Below are 18,866 nucleotides of genomic sequence, written 5' to 3' on the forward strand. Positions count from 1 at the left end.
GTAACGCAGACCACCAGCAGGCAGCCATCGCCCTCACAGCACCTTTATTGAGCCACCCCACCCCCAGGGCTTGGGGAGGGGGGGGTGTGAGGTGCTCGTAGGGTTGGCGTTGGGGGGGGGGGGTCCAGGTTGAAGGGGGTGGTGGTTGGGGGGGGTCAGGATGGCGGTGCCGCGCGGCGCTTGGTGCGGTGCCGGCTGAACTTGAAGCTCTGCAGAGGGTTGGCGGTGCGACGGGACTGCGGGGGGGGGGGGAGAAAAACGGGGTGAGACCCCCCCCAAAATAAAAGGAAGGAGGGGATGGGAGGGGGGGGGTCTGACGCTCACCCTGGGGCCGGCCTGGCGCTTGGCAGCGCCGTGGGGCAGCCGCAGCCGCCGGCGCTTCTTCAGCTCCGGTTTGGCGACGCCACGCAGGGTGGGCGGCACTGCGGGAAACGGCACGGCGACGTGACTGCTGTCACCCCCCCCCACCACCACGGGTGTCCCCAGCCCCATAACCTCCCCCACCCCCCCGTGTCCCCCCCCAGCCGTACCCAGGTACTGCGGCACGTTGCGCAGGTGCGGTTGGACGATGGCGGGGTGCAGCGGTTTGTCGTGGCGCAGGACGTGCAGATCGCGGGGGTTGTCCTCAAAGTACGTCTGGGCACGGAGTTTGGGGGGGTGGGGGGGGGAATAAGAGGCGTTGGCAGCGCCCCACATCGCCCCACGCCCGCCCCGCATCGCTGGGTACCTTCAGCTTCTCCGAGTTGAGCAGCTCCTCTTTGATTTCCCGCAGCCGCGCTTCCTTCACCGCCTGCTTGGTGACGGAGCGCATGGCGTCCTGGGGGGGGGCAACAGAAGGGGTCAGGGCTGCAGGATGGCAGCTGTGCCACCCATTCCCCCCCCCCAGCCCCCTTTCTGCCCCCCGGCACCCATCGCCCCCTGCACCGCATCCATCACCACCCAGCACCCATCTTCCCCCATCTCCCTGTTTTTCCCCCATCCCCCCCAGCACCCATTCCCCCCATAACCCCCCCTCCATATGGGATGGCAGCAGTGCCACCCATTCCCCCCCCCAGCCCCCTTTCCATCCCTCAGCACCCATCTCCCCCTGCCCCACACCCAACGCCCCCCAGCACCCTTCCCACCCCTACCATCCCCCCCACACACCCATCTTCCCCCATCTCCCCGTTTTTCCCCCATCCCTCCCAGCACCCTTTCCCCCCCCATAACCCCCCTCCATATGGGATGGCAGCAGTGCCACCCATCCCCCCCCCAGCCCCCTTTCCATCCCTCAGCACCCATCTCCCCCTGCCCCGCACCCATCGCCCCCCAGCACCCTTTTCCAGCCCCCCCCTCCCCCCACACACCCATCTCCCTGTTTTTCCCCCATCCCTCCCAGCACCCTTTCCCCCCCCCATAACCCCCCTCCATATAGGATGGCAGCAGTGCCACCCATCCCCCCCCCCCCAGCCCCCTTCCCACCCCCTGGCACCCATCGCCCCCCAGTACCCTTCCCCCCCCCCTCCATACACCCATCTCCCCCCCCACCCTTTCACCCCCATCCGTCTCCCCTCCCAGCACCCTTTCCCTCCATCGCCCCCATCCATCCCCCCCACACCCCCAATTCCCCCCCACCCATCTCCCCTCCATCCCACATCCCCCCCATCCCCCATCCCCCATCCTCCCCCCAGCCCCATTCCCCCCCCATTCCCCATCTCCCCCAGCCCCCATTTCCCCCCCACCCATCTCCCCTCCCCCATCTCCCTTTTTCTCCCCATCTCCCCCAGCCCCCCCCACCCCCTTCCTCCCCCAAATTCCCCATTCCCCCCAGCTCACCCCGATCCCTCATTCCCCATCTCCCCCATTCCCCCCCATTCCCCATCCCCCCCCACCCCCCATTTCCCATCTCCCCCATCCCCCCCCATCTCCCCCCCATTCCCCATCTCCCCCAGCCCCCCTCCCCCTTCCTCCCCCCCAGCCCCCATTCCCCCCCCATTCCCCTTTCCCTCCCCCATCCCCCATCCCCCTTCCTCCCCTCCAGCCCCCATTTCCCCACAACACCCCCATCTCCCCTCCCCCATCTCCCCCATTCCCCATCATCTCCCCCAACCCCTCCACCCACCCCCACCCCCCATTTCCCCAGGCCCCCCATCCCTCCCCCATCCCCCTTCCTCCTCCCCAGCCCCCATTCCCCCCCCATCCCCCTCTCCCACCCCATTTCCCATCTCCCAAAGCCCCCCCATCTCTCCCCCATTCCCCATCTCCCCTCCCCCATCTCCCTTTTTCTCCCCATCTCCCCCTCATCCCCCATTCCCCATTTCCCCCAGCCCCCCCACCCCCTTCCTCCCCCCCATTCCCCCCAGCTCACCCCGATCCCTCATTCCCCATCTCCCCCATTCCCCCCCCATTCCCCATCCCCCCCCACCCCCCATTTCCCATCTCCCCCATCCCCCCCATCCCTCATTCTCCATCTCCCCCATCCCTCCCCCATCCCCCTTCCTCCCCCCAGCCCCCATTCCCCCCCCATTCCCCCATCCCTCCCCCATTCCCCATCTCCCCCACCCCCCGTCCCCTCCAGCCCCCATTTCCCCCCCACCCATCTCCCCTCCCCCATCTCCCCCATCCCCCTTCCTCCCCCCCAGCCCCCATTTCCCCCCCCATCCCCCTTTCCCACCCCATTTCCCATCTCCCAAAGCCCCCCCCCCCCCATTCCCCCCCCTCACCCTGCAGCGGTAGCGCAGCGCCTCGATCTCCTCCATGCAGAACTTATAGGGCTGCAGCATGGACTCCCCATTCTCTACATTTGGGGACACACACACACACAACTTTGGGGTCACCTCCCGAAGCCTGAAGGGCCGTGGTGACAAAATGCCCCCCCCTTCAACCCCCCCCTGCCCCTCACCTCCTGCCAGCGCGTCCTCAATGCGCGCCAGCTGCTGCCGCTCGTCGGGCAGCACGAAGGTGAGCGCCGTGCCGGGGCTGTCAGCACGCGCTGTCCTGCAATGGCATCGGGGTTGGGGGCTCCATTGCTGCACCCCCCCCCCACAAAGGGGTTGAGACCCCCCCCCCAGGACCCCCACACACCTCCCCACGCGGTGGATGTAGGACTCCACAGCTGCCGGCACGTCGAAGTTGATGACGGCGGCCACGTTGTGGAAGTCGATGCCCCGCGCCACGCCGTACTCGGGGTCACCGCCTCTGCTGGGGGGGGATGAGATTTTGGGGGGTGAGGGGGACATTGTGACACCGTGGGGACACAAATCCCAAGGCAAAGACACCCCACAAGCACCCGGACGGCGCTGACCCCATCGCTGGGCGCACAGAAAAGCCTTCGATGTGGGGAGGAACTGAGCGCAGGGACGGAGGGTGGGGGACCCGTGTGGCACCAATGGGAGCAGCACCAAAACCCGGCTCTGCGCCCCTGTCGGCACCCTCAGTGGCACCCACGGATCCTTGGTGGCACCCACACAGGGTCCCTGGTTGGTGACACTGACAGGTCCTCAGTGGCACCCATGGGTCCTCGGTGGCACCCACGGATCCTTGGTGGCACCCACAGGCCCTCAGTGGCACCCACATAGGGTCCCTAGTTGGTGGCACCCACAGGCCCTCAGTGGCTCCCACATAGGGTCCCCAGTTGGTGACACTGACGGGTCCTCAGTGGCACCCATGGTTCCTCAGTGGCACCCACATAGGGTCCCCAGTTGGTGACACTGACAGGTCCTCAGTGGCACCCATGGGTCCTTGGTGGCACCCACAGGCCCTCAGTGGCACCCACATAGGGTCCCCAGTTGGTGACACTGACGGGTCCTCAGTGGCACCCATGGGTCCTTGGTGGCACCCACAGGCCCTCAGTGGCACCCACAGGCCCTCAGTGGCACCTACAGGTCCCTAGTTGGTGGCACCCATGGGCCCTCAGTGGCACCTACAGGATCCTGGTTGGTGACACTGACAGGTCCTCAATGCCACCCACAGTCCCTCAATGGCACCCATGGGCCCTCAGTGGAACCCAGAGATCACTGGTTGGTGACACCCGTGGGTCACTGATTGGTGGCACCTAGAAGCCCTCAGTGGCACCCATGGGTCCTTGGCAACACCCACAGGTTCCCAGTTGGTGGCACTGACAAGTCCTCAGTGACACCCATGGGATCCTGGTTGGTGGCACTGACAGGTCCTCAGTAGCACCCACAGGATCCTTGGTGGCACCCACAGGCCCTCAGTGGCACCTACAGGTCCCTAGTTGGTGGCACCCATGGGCCCTCAGTGGCACCCACAGGATCCTGGTTGGTGACACTGACAGGTCCTCAGTAGCACCCATGGGATCCTGGTTGGTGACACTGACAGGTCCTCAATGCCACCCACAGTCCCTCAATGGCACCCATGGGCCCTCAGTGGCACCCAGAGATCACTGGTTGGTGGCACCTAGGGGCCCTCAGTGGCACCCATGGGTCCTTAGCAACACCCACAGGTCCCCAGTTGGTGGCACTGAAAGGTCCTCAGTGGCACCCACAGGATCCTGGTTGGTGACATTGACAGGTCCTCAGTGGCACCCATGGGATCCTGGTTGGTGACATTGACAGGTCCTCAGTGGCACCCATGGGATCCTGGTTGGTGACACTGACAGGTCCTTAGTGGCACCCATGGGATCCTGGTTGGTGGCACCCATGGGATCCTGGTTGGTGGCACCCATGGGCCTTCAGTGCCACCCACAAGCCCTCAATGGCACCCAGAGATCTCTGGTCGGTGGCACCCACGCGTCCCCAGTTGGTGGCACCTGCAGCCCCTCAGTGGCACCCACGGGTCCTTGGCAACACCCACGGGTCCCCACTTGGTGACACTGACAGGTCCTCAGTGGCCCCCACGGGTCCTCAGTGGCCCCCACAGCCCCTCGGTGGCCCCCACAGCCGCCCCTGATGCCACCCACGTGTCCCCTCACCTGTCAGCCCCCCCCTTCCTCTTCCTGCGCTGCTGCAGCTCCATGGGTGCCGCGCTGGGCGCCGCGTCCTCGTCGGTGGCCACGATGTAATCGTACAGACCGCGATTGAACTGCGTGATGACGTGGCACCTGGGGACACAGGGGTGGGGACAGGAGCGTGACCACCCTGTGCCCCCATCACTGCGCACCCATCCCTGCCCCCTTCCCTCGGCCCCCATCCCTGTCCCCCCTTCCCTGCCCCCACCCTTGTGCCCCCATCCCTGCACCCCCACCCCTGTGCCCATCCCTGCCCCTTTCCCTGTGCCCCCATCCCTCTGCCCTCATCCTTGTGCCCCCACCCTGTGCCCATCCCTGCCCCCAATCCCTGTGCCCCCACCCCTGTGCCCATCCCTCTGCTCCCATCCCTGCCCCCTTCCCTGTGCTCCCACCCCTGTGCCCACCCCTGCCCCCATCCCTGCACCCACCCCTGTGCCCCTATCCCTGCCCCCATCCATGTGCCCATCCCTGCCCCCTTCCCTGTGCCCCCATCCCTGCCCCCTTCCCTGCCCCCACCCCTCTGCCTCCATTCATGTGCCCATCCCTGCCCCCACCCCTGTGCCCACCCCTGCGCCCCCATTCCTGTGCCCCCCCCACACCCCTGTGCCCCCATCACTATGCCCTCTTCCCTGCGCCCCCATTCCTGCCCCCCATCCTCCCATTCCTGTGCCCCCACCCCTGGCCCCATCCCTGTGCCCCCATCCCTGCCCCAATTCCTGTGCCCACCCCTGTGCCCCTTTCCCTGTGCCCCCATTCCCTGCCCCAATCCCTGTGCCCACCCCTGCCCCCATCCCTGTGCCCCAATCCCTGCCCCCATCCATGTGCCCATCCCTGCCCCCTTCTCTGTGCCCACACCCCTGTACCCATCCCTGCCCCCTTCCCTGTGCTTCCACCCCTGCCCCCTTCCCTGCCCCCACCCCTCTGCCTCCATTCATGTGCCCCAATCCCTGTGCCCATCCCTGCCCCCACCCCTGTGCCCCCATTGCTATGCCCCCTTCCCTGCACCCCCATCCCTGTGCCCCCTTCCCTCTGCCCCCACCCCTGTGCCCCCACCCCTGCCCCCATTCTCCCATTCATGTGCCCCCATCCCTGCCCCCACCCCGTGCCCACCCCTGCACCCCCATCCCTGCCCCCAACCCTGCACCCCCATCCCTGCCCCCACCTCTGTGCCCATCCCTGCCCCCTTCTCTGAGCCCTCTTCCCCGTGTCCCACCCCTGCCCCCCATCCCTCTGCCCTCATCCCTCTGCCCCCATCCCTGTGCTCTCACCCGTGCCCATCCCTCTACCCCCATCCCTGCCCCCACCCCTGTGCCCATCCCTGCCTCCACCCCCGTGCCCCCATCCCTGCACCCCCACCCTTGTGCCCCCACCCCTACCCCCATCCCTCTGCCCTCATCCCTGTGCTTCCTTCTCTGTGCCTCCACCCCTGCCCCCATCCCTGCGCCCCTGTCCCTGCGCCCTCACTCCCATGCCCATCCCTCTGCCCCCACCCCTGCGCCCCCACCCCTGCGCCCCCATCCCTGCCCTTCTCTGTGTCCTCATCCTTGTGCCCCCTTCCCTGTGCTCCCACCCCTGCGCCCATCCCTCTGCCCACCCCTGCGCCCCCATCCCTGCCCTTCTCTGTGTCCTCATCCTTGTGCCCCCACCCCTGCGCCCCCATCCCTGCCCCCTTTCCTGTGTCCTCATCCTTGTGTCCTCATCCTTGTGCCCCCTTCCCTGTGCCTCCACCCCTGCCCCCATCCCTGCACCCCCATTCACGTGCCCATCCTTGCCCCCACCCCCGTGCCCCCCGTACCTGGATCGCGCGGGCAGCTCTGCATTGAGCGCGCAGGCGGGGATGCCGAACTGCTCCAGGAAGAGCTTGAGGCGGTAGCAGCGGCTGATGCCGCTGACGAAGAGCAGCGCCCGGCCCCGCAGCAGCGCCAGCTTCAGCAGGGCGTAAAGCAGCAGGAATTTGTCCTCCTCCACCTCGCACCGCACCACCAACTGCTGCAGCTGCCCGGCGCCCGGCAGGCGCGGCTCCTGCGGCTGCACCGCCACCTGCGGGGCCGCGTCAGAGCCGGGGGGCGTCGGGGACCCCCCTGTACGACCCCCCCCTCCCCTCTTTTTGCACCCCCAAATTCCACCCGTCCCCCCTCACCGGGTTGTGCAGCACCAACTCCTTCAGGGCGTCCACGTCGGGGTTGAAGGTGGCCGACATGAGCAGCGCTTGGTAGATTTTGGGGAGGTGGCTTTTTTTTGGGGGAGGGGGGGCGATTGGTTTCCTCCAGCCTAAAGGCTGCGCCCCAAAAGGCCCCCGGCCCTATTTGTGCCTCACTGCCCCCCCAGCACCCCTCTCAACCCCCCCCCATCTGCACCCCAAAAGCTCCCACCCTGCGCGCACCCCACACTTACGCACCTCCCCCCCAAATCCCAAACCCAGCGGCGCCCCGCAGCAACGCATCCACCCCCAAAACCCCCCCCACAGGACCCCCAGTGCCCCCCAACCCCCACCTGTACCCCCCCCCAACCACAGCAGGACCCCCCAAACCTTCCCAAAACCCCCCAGCTCCACCTGCAGGACCCCCAACCCTCAGCTGTCCCCCCTCCCCATCATCACATCATCACCCCCAAACCTCCCCAGTGCCCCCCAACCCCCAGCTGCACTCCCAGTCACCCCCCTCCCCACCACAGCAGGGTCCCCCAAATCTTCCCAATACCCCCCTGTCCCCACCTGTGCCCCCCCAAAACAGCAGAGCCCCCCAAATCTCCCCCATATCCCTGAATCCCTGGCTGCACCCCCACAGAGACCCTTCCCCAACACAGCAGAGCCCCCAAACCCTCCCAACGCCCCCCAACCCCCACCTGTACCCCCCCCCCCAGCCACAGCAGGACCCCCCAAACCTTCCCAACGCCCCCCAACTCCACCTGCAGGACCCCCAACCCTCAGCTGTGCCCCCTCCCCATCATCACATCAATGCCCCCAAACCTCCCAATGCCCCCCAACCCCACATGCAGGACCCCCAGTGCCCCCAACCCTCAGCCTTGCCCCCCATCATCACATCAATACCCCGAAATCTGCCCAATGCCCCCCAATCCCTACCTGTGCCCCCCCAAAACAGCAGAGCCCCCCAAATCTCCCCCATATCCCTGACTCCCTGGCTGCACCCCCACAGAGACCCTTCCCCAACACAGCAGAGCCCCCAAACCCTCCCAATGCCCCCCAACCCCACCTGCAGGACCCCCAACGCCCCCCAACCCCCACCTGTACCCCCCCAACCACAGCAGGGCCCCCCAAACCTCCCCAAAGCCCCCCAGGCCCACCTGCAGGACCCCCAACACCCCCAACCCTCAGCTGCACCCCCTCCCCATCATCACATCAATACCCCCAAACCTCCCAATGCCCCCCAATCCCACCTGTGCCCCCCCACCACAGCAGGGACCCCCAAATCTCCCCCATATCCCTGACTCCCTGGCTGCACCCCCACAGAGACCCTTCCCCAACACAGCAGAGCCCCCAAACCCTCCCAACGCCCCCCAACCCCCACCTGTATCCCCCCCAACCACAGCAGGGCCCCCCAAACCTTCCCAACGCCCCCCAACTCCACCTGCAGGACCCCCAACGCCCCCAACCCTCAGCTGTCCCCCCTCCCCATCATCACATCAAACCCTCAAACCTCCCAACGCCCCCCAGCCCCCAGCTGCACTCCCAGTCACCCCCCTCCCCACCACAGCAGGGTCCCCCAAATCTTCCCAATACCCCCCTGTCCCCACCTGTGCCCCCCCAAAACAGCAGAGCCCCCCAAATCTCCCCCATATCCCTGACTGCACCTCCACAGAGACCCTTCCCCAACACAGCAGAGCCCCCAAACCCTCCCAATGCCCCCCAATTCCAACTGCAGGACCCCCAACACCCCCCAACCCCCACCTGTACCCCCCCCCCAGCCAAGGCAGGACCCCCCAAACCTTCCCAACGGCCCCCAACCCCCCCTGTAGGACCCCAGTGCCCCCAACCCTCAGCTGTGCCCCCTCCCCATCACCACATCAATACCCTCAAACCTCCCCAATGCCCCCCAATCCCTACCTGTGCCCCCCCAAAACAGCAGAGCCCCCCAAATCTCCCCCATATCCCTGACTCCCTGGCTGCACCCCCACAGAGACCCTTCCCCAACACAGCAGAGCCCCCAAACCCTCCCAATGCCCCCCAACCCCACCTGCAGGACCCCCAACGCCCCCCAACCCCCACCTGTACCCCCCCAACCACAGCAGGGCCCCCCAAACCTCCCCAAAGCCCCCCAGGCCCACCTGCAGGACCCCCAACACCCCCAACCCTCAGCTGCGCCCCCTCCCCATCATCACATCATCATCCCCAAACCTCCCCAATGCCCCCCAATCCCACCTGTGCCCCCCCACCACAGCAGGGACCCCCAAATCTCCCCCATACCCCTGACTCCCTGACTGCACCCCCACAGAGACCCTTCCCCAACACAGCAGAGCCCCCAAACCCTCCCAACGCCCCCCAACCCACCTGTACCCCCCCCAACCACAGCAGGGCCCCCCAAACCTTCCCAACGCCCCCCAATTCCACCTGCAGGACCCCCAACGCCCCCAACCCTCAGCTGTCCCCCCTCCCCATCATCACATCAATACCCCCAAACCTCCCAATGCCCCCAAACCCCCAGCTGCACTCCCAGTCACCCCCCTCCCCACCACAGCAGGGTACCCCAAATCTTCCCAATGTCCCCCAATCCCCACCTGTGCCCCCCCAAAACAGCAGAGTCCCCCCATCTCCCCCAGTACCCCTGACTCCCTGGCTGCACCCCCACAGAGACCCTTCCCCAACACAGCCCCCAAACCTTCCCAATGCCCCCCAACCCCCACCTGTACACCCCCAGCCAAGGCAGGACCCCCCAAACCTTCCCAACACCCCCTAACCCCCCCTGCAGGACCCCAGTGCCCCCAACCCTCAGCTGTACCCCCTCCCCATCATCACATCAATACCCCCAAACCTCCCCAATGCCCCCCAATCCCACCTGTGCCCCCACAAAACAGCAGAGCCCCCCAAATCCCCCCCATATCCCTGACTCCCTGGCTGCTCCCCCACAGAGACCCTTCCCCAACACAGCAGAGCCCCCAAACCCTCCCAACGCCCCCCGACCCCCACCTGTACCGCCCCCCAACCACAGCAGGACCCTCCAAACCTTCCCAGCACCCCCCAACTCCACCTGCAGGACCCCCAACCCCCAACCCTCAGCTGCACCCCGTCCCCATCATCACATCAATGCCCCTAAACCTCCCCAATGCCACCCACTCCCACCTGTTCCCCCCCCCACCACAGCAGGGACCCCCAAATCTCCCCCATACTTCTGAGTCCCTCGCTGTATCCACACAGAGACCCCTCCCCAACAAAGCAGAGCCCCCAAACCTCCCCAATGCCCCCCAACCCCACCTGCAGGACCCCCAGTGCCCCCAACCCTCAGCTGTACCCCCCATCATCACATCAACACCCCCAAACCTCCCCAACGCCCCCCAACCCCCCCCTGTGTCCCCCTCCCCCAACCACAGCACGGCCCTCCAAACCTCCCCAACACCCCCAACCCCCCCCCTACACCCCCCCCTCACCACAGCAACGCCTTGAGATCCTCCCCGAAGCCGAAGGACAGCAGCAGGTCAGCCTCATCCAGCACCAGCAGCTCCATGGAGTGCCTGAGCACCAGGCTGCGGGCGTTCAGGTGCGCCAGCAGCCGCGCCGGCGTCGCCACCACCACGTCCGGCTTCTCCATCAGCACCGGCCTGCAAAACCCCCCCGAGGATTCCAGCGGGGCTCTGCCCGCACCCACGGGCGCAGGAGGGCGGGCGGGAGCTGCGCTCACCTCTGGGTGCCGACGTCGCCCTGGGCGCAGACGTCGGCCACGCGCACGTCGCGGGCGCAGAAGGCGGCCAGGCTGCGCAGGCTGCGCACCACCTGCAGCCCCAGCTCCTTGGAGGGCACCAACACCACCGCCCGCACCGCCTGCTCCGCCGCCGCCGCCTGAGCCGCACCGCCGTCAGGGACCCCAGCAGCCGGCCCTGCTGCCAGCCCTGCTGCCCACCCTGCTGCCCACCCTGCTGCCAGCCCTGCTGCCAGCCCCGCTGCCCGCCCTGCTGCCCGCCCTGCTGCCCACCCTGCTGCCAGCCCTGCTGCCCACCCTGCTGCCCACCCTGCTGCCAGCCCTGCTGCCAGCCCTGCTGCCAGCCCCGCTGCCCGCCCTGCTGCCCGCCCCGCTGCCCGCCTGCGCCCACGGCCCCCCACTGCCCCTCACTGCCCCCACTTGGCTTGGATGCTTCCCCCCCCCCCACCCGGATGCCACGCAGGTTCGCTGCACCCCGCAGCGCCCGCACGCTGCTATCGCCCCACCGACCCAACACACAGCCCCCAGCCCCATAACCCGCAGCCCCATAACCTCCAGCCCAACCCCCAGCCTCCAGCCCCAAAACCCACAGCCCCACCCACAGCCCCCAGCCCCATAACCTCCAGCCCCACCCCCAGCCCCATAACCAACAGCCCCATAACCTCTATCCCCACCCAGAGCCCCCAGCCCCATAACCTCCAGCCCCACCCCCAGCCCCATAACCAACAGCCCCATAACCTCTATTCCCACCCACAGCCCCCAACCCCAAAACCCACAGCCCCATAACCTCTAGCCCCATCCACAGCCTCCAGTCCCAAAACCCGCAGCCCCATAACCTCCAGCCCCACAACCCCTATCCCCACCCAGAGCCCCCAGTCCCATAACCCCCCAGCCCCATAACCCCCGCCCCATAACCCGCATCCCACCCACCCACAACCCCCAGCCCCATAACCTCCAGCTCCACCCCCAGCCCCCAGCCCCATAACCTCTATTCCCACCCAGAGCCCCCAGCCCCAAAACCCCCATCCCCATAACCTCCAGCCCCACCCACAGCCCCCAGCCCCAAAACCCGCAGCCCCATAACCTCTATTCCCACCCCCAGCCCCCAGCCCCAAAACCTGCAGCCCCATAACCTCCACCCCCACCCACAGCCTCCACCACAACCCCTATCCCCACCCAGAGCCCCCAGTCCCATAACCCCCCAGCCCCATAACCCCATTCCCATAACCCCCATCCCTACCCCAACCCACAGCCCCCAGCCCCAAAACCCACAGCCCCACTCAGAGCCCCCAGTCCCATAACCCACAGCCCCATAACCTCCATCCCCACCCACAGCCCCATAACCCACAGCCCCATAAACTCTATTCCCACCCACAGCCCCCAGCCCCATAAACCCCAGCCCCTACCCCCATAGCCCCCATCCCAACTCAGAGCCCCCATCCCCATAACCTCCAACCCAACCCACATCCCCATAACCTCTATTCCACCTACAGCCCCCATCCCCATAACCCCCAGCCCAACCCCCAGCTCTGATCCCCACAACCCCTATCCCCACCCAGAGCCCCCAAGCCCCACTCCAACCCACAACCCCCATCCCCATAACCACCCCAACCCATGACTCCCAACCCCATAAACTCCGTTCCAACCCATAACCCCCATCCTCACCCCAAACCTGAACCGCCACCCCAACCCACAGCCCCCGTCCCCACAACGCACAGCCCCACCCCAACTCAGAGCCCCCATCCCCACAACCCACACCCCACAGTTGACCCCAATCCTGCCCAGACACCCCACACTCAATTCTCCACCATGTCCAAGTGCCCCATAACGCCCACTTTACCCCCATACCCCACTGTGCCCCCCCCAGCACCCCACAGACCCCTCTGTGCCCCACAGCGCCCACCCTCTGCTGTCACCCCATTATTCCAACCCAGAACCCCCATCCCCACACCCCACAGCCCCCCCCAACCAGAGCCCCTGTCCCAACCCACAGCCCCATCCCCACACCCCACACCCAGACCCAATCCTGCCTGGACCCCCCACTCCATACCCCACAAAACGCTCATTTTACCCCCATGCCCCACTGTGCCCCCACCCCAACACCCCACAGACCCCTCTGTGCCCCACAGCATCCTCCCTCTGCTGTCACCCCATTATTCCAACCCACAGCCCCCAACCCCACACCCCCACCCCAACCAGAGCCCCTGTCCCAACCCACAGCCCCCATCCTCCCTGGACCCCCCACTCCATACTCCACAAAACACCCATTTTACCCCTATGACCCACTGTGCCCCCCCCAGCACCCCACAGACCCCTCTGTGCCCCACAGCGCCCACCCTCTGCTGTCACCCCATTATTCCAACCCACAGCCCCATCCCCACACCCAGCCCCACCCCAACCAGAGCCCCTGTCCCAACCCACAGCCCCATCCCCACACCCCACACCCAGACCCAGTCCTGCCTGGACCCCCCCACTCCATACCCCACAAAACCCCCATTTTATCCCCATCCCCCACTGTGCCCCCACCCCAGCACCCCACAGACCCCTCTGTGCCCCACAGCGCCCATCCTCTGCTGTCACCCCATTATCCCAACCCACAGCCCCCATCCCCACACCCCACAGCCAGACCCAATCCTGCCTGGACCCCCCCACTCCATACCCCACAAAACCCCCATTTTATCCCCATCCCCCACTGTGCCCCCACCCCAGCACCCCACAGACCCCTCTGTGCCCCACAGCGCCCACCCTCTGCTGTCACCCCATTATCCCAACCCACAGCCCCCAACCCCACACCCCCACCCCAACCAGAGCCCCTGTCCCAACCCACAGCCCCCATCCTCCCTGGACCCCCCACTCCATACCCCACAAAACCCCCATTTTATCCCCATCCCCCACTGTGCCCCCACCCCAGCACCCCACAGACCCCTCTGTGCCCCACAGCGCCCACCCTCTGCTGTCACCCCATTATTCCAACCAGGAACCCCCATCCCCACATCCTACAGCCCCACCCCAACCAGAGCCCCTGTCCCAACCCACAGCCCCCATCCCCACACCCAGACCCAATCCTGCCTGGACCCCCCACTCCATACCCCACAAAACGTCCATTTTACCCCTATGACCCACTGTGCCCCCACCCCAACACCCCACAGACCCCTCTGTGCCCCACAGCACCCACCCTCTGCTGTCACCCCATTATCCCAACCCACAGCCCCCATCCCCACACCCCACAGCCAGACCCAGTCCTGCCTGGACCCCCTACTCCATACCCCACAAAACCCCCATTTTATCCCCATCCCCCACTGTGCCCCCACCCCAGCACCCCACAGACCCCTCTGTGCCCCACAGCGCCCACCCTCTGCTGTCACCCCATTATTCCAACCAGGAACCCCCATCCCCACATCCTACAGCCCCACCCCAACCAGAGCCCCTGTCCCAACCCACAGCCCCCATCCCCACACCCAGACCCAATCCTGCCTGGACCCCCCCACACTCCATACCCCACAAAACGCTCATTTTACCCCCATGCCCCACTGTGCCCGCACCCCAACACCCCACAGACCCCTCTGTGCCCCACAGCGCCCACCCTCTGCTGTCACCCCATTATCCCAACCCACAGCCCCCATCCCCACACCCAGCCCCAATCCTGCCCCACTCCGTACCCCACAAAACGCCCATTTTACCCCCATGCCCCGCCATGCCCACCCCTGACACCCACCCCCTCCCATCACCCCATTCTCCCACCCCACAGCCCCCCATCATCCCCCCACCCCCACAACCCCCCATAACCCCCATCCTTCCCACACCCCCCCACCCCACAAAACACCCCCCCCGCTCCCCACCCCCATCTCACCCCACTCACCCCCAGAACCCCCCGGCCCCCACTCACGGCTTTGCCCCTCAGCAGCCTCTCGAGGAGCGGCAGGCCGTAGGCCGCGGTTTTCCCGGAGCCGGTCCTGGCCCTGGCCAGCACATCGCGGCCCTCCAGAGCCAGCGGCACGGCTTCGGCCTGGATGGCGGTGGGGGCGGCCCAGCCCAGCTCCGCCACGGCCTGCGGGGCCACAGCGCTGCCTGGAGCCGGAGGAGGAGGAACCCCCCGACCCCTCCCCCAACTTCTCCCACTCCCCTCCAGCTTCCTCCCCCCAGCTCCCCCCAACCTTAACCCTAACCCCCCCAGCCCCCCATTGCCAACCTCTCCCAACCCCCCCTACCTCTTCCTCCCAGCCCCCCCCACCACCCCAATCCCCTCCCCAACCTTCCCCCTGCCCCCCCCATCCCCCTCCCCCAACACCCCAAGCCCCCCCCAGCCTTCCCCCAACCCCCCATCCAACCCCCTCCCCCAACTCCCTCCCAACTTCTCCCAACCCCCCCCAGCCTCCTCCCCCCAACCCACTCCCCAGCCCCAAGCCTCTCCCCAACCTTCCACCAACCCCCCCAACCCTAAACCCCCAGCCCCCCCCAAACCCCCATCCAACCCCCTCCCCCAACTCCCTCCCAACCACCCCCAGCCTCCTCCCCCCCCACTACCCCAAGCCCCCCCCAGCTTTCGCCCCTGCCACCCCCACTCTAACCCTAACCCCCCCATCCCCCTCCCCCACACCCCCCACCACCCCAAGCCCCCCCCAGCCTTCCCCCAACCCCCCATCCAACCCCCTCCCCCAACTCGCTCCCAACTTCTCCCAACCCCCCCAACCTCTCCCAACCACCTCCCAGCCTCCTCCCACCAGCCCCCCCCCCACTGCCCCAAGCCCCCCACCAGCCTTCCCCCAGCCCCCCTTTCCCCCCCCAACCTTCCCCCTTTCCCCCTTCCTTAACCCCCCCCAACCCACTCCCCAGCCCCCCCAGCCTTCCCCCAACCCACTCCCAGCTCCTCCCCCCAGCCCCCCCAAGCCTCCCCCCAGCCTTCCACCAACCCCCCCAACCCTAAGCCCCCCAGCCCCCCCCAACCCCCCATCCAACCCCCAGCCCCCCCTCCCAACCTCTCCCAACCGCCCCCAGCTTCCTCCCCCCACCTCCTCCCCACAGCCCCCTGCTGTCCCAAGCCCCCCCAGCCTTCCCCCAGACCCCGCTGCCCCCCCAACCTAACCCCCTCAACCCCCTCCCCAGCCCCCCCAGCCTTCCCCCAACCCCTCCCAGCTCCTTCCCCCCACCCCTTCCCCCCAGACCCCCCCGCCACCCCAAGCCCCCTCCCCAGCCTTCCACCAACCCTCCCCAACCCTAACCCCCCCCCAGCCCCCCCTCCCAACCTCTCCCAACCACCCCCAGCCTCCTCTCCCCACCTCCCCCCCCTACCCCAAGCCCCCCCCAACCTTTCCCCTTCCCCCCCTACCCTAAGCCTCCCCAAACCCCTCCCCCAACCTCTCCCAACCCCCTCCAACCTTAACTCTAACCCCCCCAGCCCCCCGAACCTCCTCCCAAGCCCCCCCAACCCTCCCCCAACCCCCCCTCCCAACCTCTCCCAGCCTCCTCCCCCTAGCCCCCCCCCACTGCCCCAAGCCCCCCACCAGCCTTCGCCCAGCCCCTTAACCTTAAACTTAACCCTAACCCCTCCCAACCCCCTCCCCCAGCCCCCCTCCCAACCTCTCCCAACCCCCCCAGTTTCCTCCCCCCACCTCCTCCCCACAGACCCCCCTGCTGCCCCGAGCTCCCCCCCAGCCTTCCCCAGCCCCCCAACCCTAACCTCCCCCCCTCAGCCCTAACCCTAAACCCCCCCACCCCCTTCTCCCAGCCCCCCCAAGCCTCCCACCAGCTTCTCCCCCCAACCCCCCCCCACACCTAACCCCCCCCAGCCTTCGCCCAGCCCCCCCAACCTTAAACTTAACCCTAACCCCCCCCAGCCCCCTCCCCAACCTCTCCCAACCTCCCCAGCCTCCTCCCCCCAGCCCCCGCCGCCGCCCCCAGCCCCCCACCAGCCTTTCCCCAGCACCCCCCAGCGTAACCCTAACCGACTCCCCCCCACCAACCCCCAACCCGCCCCGTACCCGCAGCAGCCGCGCGTCCAGCCCCATCTGCTCGAAGCTGGTCGCCGCCATCTTCTCTAGCGTGCCGCTCTGCAGCTGCGCCGCCACAGAGCACTTCCGGTCTGCGCGCCGAGAGCGGCAAAGAACCAACAGCGCCGCCACAGACAGCTTCCGGTTTGCAGGCCTAGAGCGGCAGCAAGCCCACAGCGCCCCCTTGAGGCGTGGAGGTAAAGTGTCATGGCGGCCCGCCCAGCTCCCCTGCTGGGGTGCGGGGTCGCTTTGGGGTCGGATATGTGGGGTCCCTCCGCAGTGCAGCGCCTCCCAACCACCCCAAAGTCCTGCAAAGTCACCCCAAAAAAACAACACCCCCCCAACCACCTCAAAGTCCTCCAAAATCACCCCAAAATTCAACCACCCCAATGAGTCCGAAGTTCCCCAAAAAGCAGTGCCCTCCAACCACCCCAAAGTACCCCAAAATCACCCCAAAATCACCTCGAAAAACGCCCCCAACCGCCCCAAAATGACCCCAAAAAACAACACCCAACTGCCCCTAAAAACCTCAAAAACCACCCCAAAAAACACCATTAAAACCACCTCAACATCCCCCAAAATCACCCCAAAATTCCACATCCCCAACCACCCTGAAGTCCCCCCCAAACCCACCCCAAAAAATAAGACCCCAAACAACCTGGAAGTACCACAAAATCAGCCCCCAAAATCTCACAACCATCCCCAAATCACCCCAAAATACAACAGATCCCAACCACCCTGAAGTCCTCCAAAACCACCCCCAAAATCACCCCAAAAACCAACACCCCAACAACCCCAAAAACCAAACCCCCAAACTTCCCCCAAATCACCTCAAAAACAGCCCCCAACCACCCCAAAATCCTCCAAAACCACCCCCAAAATCCACTTCAACCACCCCAAAATCACCCCAAAAATCAACACCCCCACCACCCCAAAATCACCCCCAAAAAATAAGACCCCAACCAGCCCTAAAATCACTCCCATAGAACACCTCAACCACCCCAAACACCCCAAAATCCCCCAATCATCCCCCAAAAACACCCCTCAACCACCCCAGTCCTCCAAAACCACCTCAAAGCCACCCCAAAATGCCCTGAATCACCCTAAAAAACCTCTCAACCACCCCAAAAATCATCCCCAAAAAACAACACACCCCAACCTAAAATTACTCCCCAAAAAACACCCAACCACCCCAGTCCTCCAAACAACCCCAAAACCACCCCAAAATCCCCCCAAACCACCTCAGAATTTACCACCCATCAACCACCCCAAAGGGCTCCCAACCCCCCCCAAACTACCCAAAGTCCCCCAAAATCACCCCAAAATTGCTTCAACCACCCCCAAATTCACCCCAAAATCCAACACCCCAACCACCCCAAAAAAAACACACCCTAACCAGCCCTAAAATCACTCCCATAAAACACCCCTCAGCCACCCCAAAGCCCTCCAAACACCCCAAAATCACCCCAAAGAACATCCCTCAACCACCCGTCCTCCAAAACCACCTCAAAGCCACCCCAAAAAAACCCCAAATCCCCCTAAAACACCCCTCAACCACCCCAAAATACAACAGCCCCCAACCACCCCCAAAGTCCTCCAAAACCACCCCCAAACCACCCCAAAAGTCCCCCAAACCACCCCAAAAGCACCTCAACCACCCCAAAATCACCCCCAAAAAACAAGACCCCAACCAGCCCTAAAATCACTCCCATAAAACACCCCCCAACCACCCGTCCTCCAAAACCACCTCAAAGCCACCCCAAAGAACCCCCAAATCCCCCTAAAACACCTCTCAACCACCCCCAAAATCCTCCCAAACCACCCCAAAAGTGCCTCAACCACCCCAAAATCACCCCCAAAAAACCACACCCTAACCAGCCCTAAAATCACCCCCCAAAAACACCCCTCAGCCACCCCAAAGCCCTCCAACATCCCCAAAATCACCCCAAAATCCCCCAAAATCATCCCCCTAAACCAGCCTTCAGCCACCCCAAAACCCTCCAAACACCCCCAAAATCCCCCCCAAAAACACCCCCCAACCACCCGTCCTCCAAAAAACCA

General features: G+C 65.9%; 1 protein-coding gene across 2 annotated transcripts; it reads right to left on the reverse strand.

The window, feature by feature from the left end:
• Window positions 1–27: 27 nt before the first annotated feature.
• On the reverse strand, window positions 28–18,415 carry DDX56 (DEAD-box helicase 56). Of its 2 annotated transcripts, none has more exons than XM_090125472.1 (14): window positions 16,797–18,415; window positions 14,705–14,866; window positions 10,801–10,958; window positions 10,550–10,720; window positions 7,089–7,179; window positions 6,744–6,988; window positions 4,913–5,041; window positions 3,064–3,177; window positions 2,882–2,976; window positions 2,703–2,776; window positions 728–817; window positions 531–636; window positions 325–422; window positions 28–236 (listed from the first exon to the last, which is right to left on the reverse strand). In XM_090125472.1, exons 1-14 carry the CDS (start codon window positions 16,845–16,847, stop codon window positions 156–158), a joined length of 1,665 nt encoding a protein of 554 aa, XP_089981598.1. In that variant the 5' UTR covers window positions 16,848–18,415; the 3' UTR covers window positions 28–155. The 2 variants fall into 2 exon arrangements, with proteins under 2 accessions (XP_089981598.1, XP_089981597.1); XM_090125471.1 differs by having other exon boundaries at window positions 3,064–3,180; window positions 16,797–18,076.
• Between the last annotated feature and the right edge of the window lie 451 nt (window positions 18,416–18,866).

The sequence above is a fragment of the Phasianus colchicus genome, chromosome 27, assembly GCF_987193195.1.
Source record: "Phasianus colchicus chromosome 27, bPhaCol1.hap1.1, whole genome shotgun sequence".
Lineage (NCBI taxonomy): Eukaryota > Metazoa > Chordata > Aves > Galliformes > Phasianidae > Phasianus > Phasianus colchicus.

What these genes read in the sequence shown, in the direction of transcription:
- DDX56 (XM_090125471.1), bottom strand. Translation starts at nt 16,847, where the DNA reads ATGGCGGCGACCAGCTTCGAGCAGATGGGGCTGGACGCGCGGCTGCTG. An exon ending in TGAGGACGCGCTGGCAGGAG is followed by an intron (nt 2,777 to 2,881) that starts GTGAGGGGCAGG and finishes CCCCAAATGTAG; the next exon opens with AGAATGGGGAGTCCATGCTG. An exon ending in CAACGTGCCGCAGTACCTGG is followed by an intron (nt 423 to 530) that starts GTACGGCTGGGG and finishes CGTTTCCCGCAG; the next exon opens with TGCCGCCCACCCTGCGTGGC.